Source organism: Gekko japonicus, unplaced genomic scaffold (assembly GCF_001447785.1).
Source record: "Gekko japonicus isolate JY-2015 unplaced genomic scaffold, Gekko_japonicus_V1.1 scaffold3848, whole genome shotgun sequence".
Taxonomy (NCBI): domain Eukaryota; kingdom Metazoa; phylum Chordata; class Lepidosauria; order Squamata; family Gekkonidae; genus Gekko; species Gekko japonicus.
In genome coordinates this window covers 70,091-74,030 of record NW_015164313.1, presented here as the reverse complement: position 1 = coordinate 74,030, position 3,940 = coordinate 70,091, and the positions used below count along the sequence as shown (strand labels likewise).

At 52.8% G+C, this 3,940-nt stretch overlaps 1 protein-coding gene across 1 annotated transcript in view; it reads right to left on the bottom strand.

The window, feature by feature from the left end:
* LOC107108400 (serine/threonine-protein kinase PLK2-like) overlaps positions 1-2,817 on the bottom strand; it is a 34,731-nt gene extending 31,914 nt beyond the window's left edge. Inside the window, exon 1 of the mRNA XM_015408829.1 lies at positions 2,609-2,817. Coding sequence (XP_015264315.1) covers positions 2,609-2,722 — 114 coding nt within the window. The 5' untranslated portion in view covers positions 2,723-2,817. The remainder of the gene's footprint in view (positions 1-2,608) is intronic.
* Positions 2,818-3,940: the final 1,123 nt, after the last annotated feature.

Here is a 3,940-nt window from a genome sequence, read left to right as displayed (position 1 = left end):
AAAGAGGAGCCAGGAGGTGGCTGAGCGTCCCAGATATTTTAAAGCGAAAATCGAAAAGCTCAGCCAGGGGGTGGAAACTTACAGCTTCTGAAGAAGGCTGTGCAAAGGCAGAGTCACTGGGAGGAAACGACCCCACCAGAAACTGCAGGTAGGAAAAAGGCTTTCCTAAGCCACGCGCACCCCATGTTAAAAAGGGTTATTATGGGCCTTCCTTCCAAGGGGCTCTGGGTGATTAGGGCTATGATTTCACTTTCAGAGCAGAAGAGGCCAGCAAACCCAAAGCAAGTTGAGCAGGGACGATACATAGAAAGTTTCTTTTATACCCTGCTTTTCTCCCCAGTGGGGACCCCAAAGCGATTCTTCTTTTCTCCAACAACCCTGTGAGGTAGGTCAGGCTGAGAGTCTGGGACTGTTCCAAGGCCACGCAGCAAACTTCCATGGTAGAGTGGAGATTCGAACGTGGGTCTCCCAGATCTTGGTCCGCGATGCCCCACTTTTGTGTTTTGTTCCTTGCAAGGATCCTGCAAGTTTAGCAGCTGCACGGAACACGCAATAGGGACAGTTTCCCCCAGCATGACGGTTCAGGGATAGGAAATGCTTCTTCTATTGGGTTTCTGCTTGCCGGCCGTAGTTTCTGGAAAGCCCACAAGCGGGGCAGGGAGGCTAGGGCTCTCCCTTGTTGCTTGCTTCCAGCATATGACATTGTCCAGCATATGATATTCAGGGATACATTGCTGTTGCACATGGACGTTCCTTTTTCGCTACCACCACGCCTATTATATTTTGCTCGAGCCCTCTGATTCTTGGGCGCAGGCGGGTCTCGAACCGCAGCCAGAAGTGCAAGAGGACGCAACTAGCTTCAGAAACTGCAAGCGGCTCCCTGACGATTGGCTGGCGTCCCAAATGGGCGGAGCGTCCTCTTCCACCTGTAACTAGCCCGGGCATGTCTCTACGAAGCCGGGACGTGTCTGCACAGGTCCCGGGCAGAGCCGAGCCCAGTTCTTACGTTCCACGTTTGGTGGCAGGGGTCAGAATGCCTTTCCAGGTACAGGCAGGGCGTCACACTGACTGTGGGGGAAAGGGATGGGGGTTCAGGACTGGGCTTGAAGGAGGGGGAACTGGTCTTCTCTTAGGGCTGAAATCTCGTGCAGTCTATGCAGTCATCGATGGGAGTCAGGAGGCTTACTTCTGAGTAATAAACATGCCTAGAATGCTGTCACTCTTGCTGGGGAGGGGATAGAAAATTGGTGGGAAAGACCATGCAGGGAGTCGTGCGCGCTCTGCCATCGCTAGTCCAGAGTGATTTGAATTGTAACTGGGGGGGGGGGGGGATTTTGGGGGCCGGGGGTGCTTGTTGCTCCTTTTAATAGACGTATCATGGCCCAGCTCGGAGCTTTTTTGCTCTGCTTTACAAAATTATTATTATTATTATTAGTATTAGTATTGCAAACCAGTAGTTGTGCTTGCAAAAAAACCGCACAACTTCGTGTTAGAAATTAAGGGATTCACCCTGCTCGCTTGCATGGCACCGAAGTACAGTCGGTAAATGCAAATCCTATATAAAGAGCCGTTGTTTTAAATCTGACACTGCAACAATTAAAGCCGCTTCAAAACGATCCCGCAAAACAGCTTTCATTCATTCTGCAGCCGGCCCCAAAATGCACCACCTGTCCAGAATCTGGATTAAAAACTAGTTTATGGGAAGACTGTTCACTCCCTCCCCATATTTCCCTTCGGTGCCTCTGCACCCCCCCCCCCCCCCCCCCCCGTTTATTTTACAATTGTAGGTTTGTCAGGAATCCTAGAGTCACCTTTGGAATTTTGCAAGGATCCTGGTACGGATTCTACGCTTTATCAATACATTAATTATAATGCATGCAAATATTCAGCAGGTAAACATGCTGGGGGAGGGGAGGTCCCTATGTGAGCAAGAGGCAGGCTTGAATTTCCCTCCTCACTCATGCCTTTGGGCTGTCTTTCAGCTCTCCATCCCCAAAGGTTGGCTCTAGGACTCTCAAAAGAGGGTTAGTTGGAAGTAAAGCTAGCAGGATGTGTGGGGGTTGTATCCTCAGGCCGGGGAGAAAAGGGGGCTTGGAGGACTGGGAGGGGCGCGCGCTCAGGTCCACCAGTGACCTGGAACAGACCCTTTGCATTGTGCCTCAGTTTCCCTGCTGTGTTCTGCGGGAAAAGTGGCATTTGCTCGGCGCCTCTTGGCACAGTGGGGACACCTTGAGTCCTCTCGGGAGTGGAGCAGGAATCCAGCAGTGCCTTAAAGATGCACCCGCATTTATTCCCTCCGTAAATGGTTGGTTTTTGTGGCATGCCTGAGCTCCTGTTTAATCTTGCCAGAGCAGACCCACATGGTGCAGGCAAGTTCTGTACCAAGCATCTTCCTCGGTTCTCCAACGCCAGTCCCCTTGCTTTGAAAGGGGTGTTTGTGTGTGTGTGTGTGTGGGGGGAAGTAAAAGCCTTCTGCACTAGCTGAAGATATAAGGAGCTGTCATCCCCAAAGAAGCGCAAGTTCAGCTGTGACTAACCCCCCCCCCCCAAAACCTCTCTTTTTTGTCTGTCTTGACAGACCCCCCCCCCCCCCAGACTGTCGATTTACCTTTCCTAATAGTTGGCCCCTCTTGTAAAGCGTGCCAGTGCCGGGATCCTCGATGAAGTATTTCAAAGTCTCCCCCTCGGCTTTCCTCCGGGATGAATACTCCATCCGCCCCATGGCTGGTGCCTGGCAAAACCTCCGATGCAGAAGCGAAGTGGGCTCTCGTTCCCAGCCCCCCTCCCTTCCCCTCCCCTGCCCTCCCCTTCCCTGCTCCCTCCGGCTGCTGAGGAGAGTCTGACCCAGCCGGCTCCTGCCCGGGCTCCTTATCAAGACAGGGCGTGGGGATCGCAAGATCCTCCTCTGCCCCAGCCTTGCCAATGGGACAGCGGGAGGCCAGGGCACACAGTAGGAGCAGCCTGCCGCTGCAATTTATTTTGCAGTGGCGAGAATGGGGGAGATGGTTACTGAAGAAGCAAAGTCTTTTCTTCCTCCTTGTAATGAATATTTGTGCTCCCTCCCTTCTGTATAGGGGCAGGCGAGAAACGGCTGTCCTCCTATAGCTGGGATCTGTCCCCCAAACAACTATGCTGCAGGCTCAGCCTCTGCCTGCTGCGTCCATGCTCTCTGCAATAGCCACTTTTATTTAAAAGCTGGAAGAATGTTTGTGCAGTAGGGAGAGAGAGAGAGAGAGATTGGATTTATGCCCCACCCTTCCCTCGGAGTCTCAGAGCAGCTTACAAACTCCTTTCCCTTCCTCTCCCCACAACAGACAACCCTGTGAGTGCAGAGCGCTCGCTCTCTCTCTCTCTCTCTCTCTCTCTCTCTCTCTCTCTCTCTCTCTCTCTCTCTCTCTCTGCTCTTGAGAGAACTATGGCCTTCCCAAGGTCATCCAGCAGGTGCAAGTGGAGGAGTGGGGAATCAAACCCGGTTCTCCCAGATTAGAATCCTCACACAACCACGACACCAACGATGTGTTACTGGGAGTTCAAAATACATTAAATGAAAAAAATGTGTGTGAAACTGCAGGTGGTGCTCTGCAGGGTGCCGTAGCATTAATGTGTATGCATCTATGCTAAAGGGGACGCTGCCAGTCCTCGTTCTGAGATTTCTGTCCCGGAGATCCTGGAAAGGGAGTGGAGCCCTTTGGATGGCAACTCAAGTATAGCACTGTAACATAGGGAAGGGGGTGCAATGGCTGAGGAGGAGGCCTAACTGGTCGGCATGAGCCTAAGCTGGTTGCCAGGGGAAGACCACGGTGCCATCACCTAGGGCGGGACTGGTTGATAGGGTCGGCTGCAGCCCCGAGAGGGGAAGGAACCCCATTGCGTTGGAGAGGACAAAGGGGGCAGAGGCGATCAGGACCTCTCCCCTGGTTGCCCTGCTGACAGAGGCTAT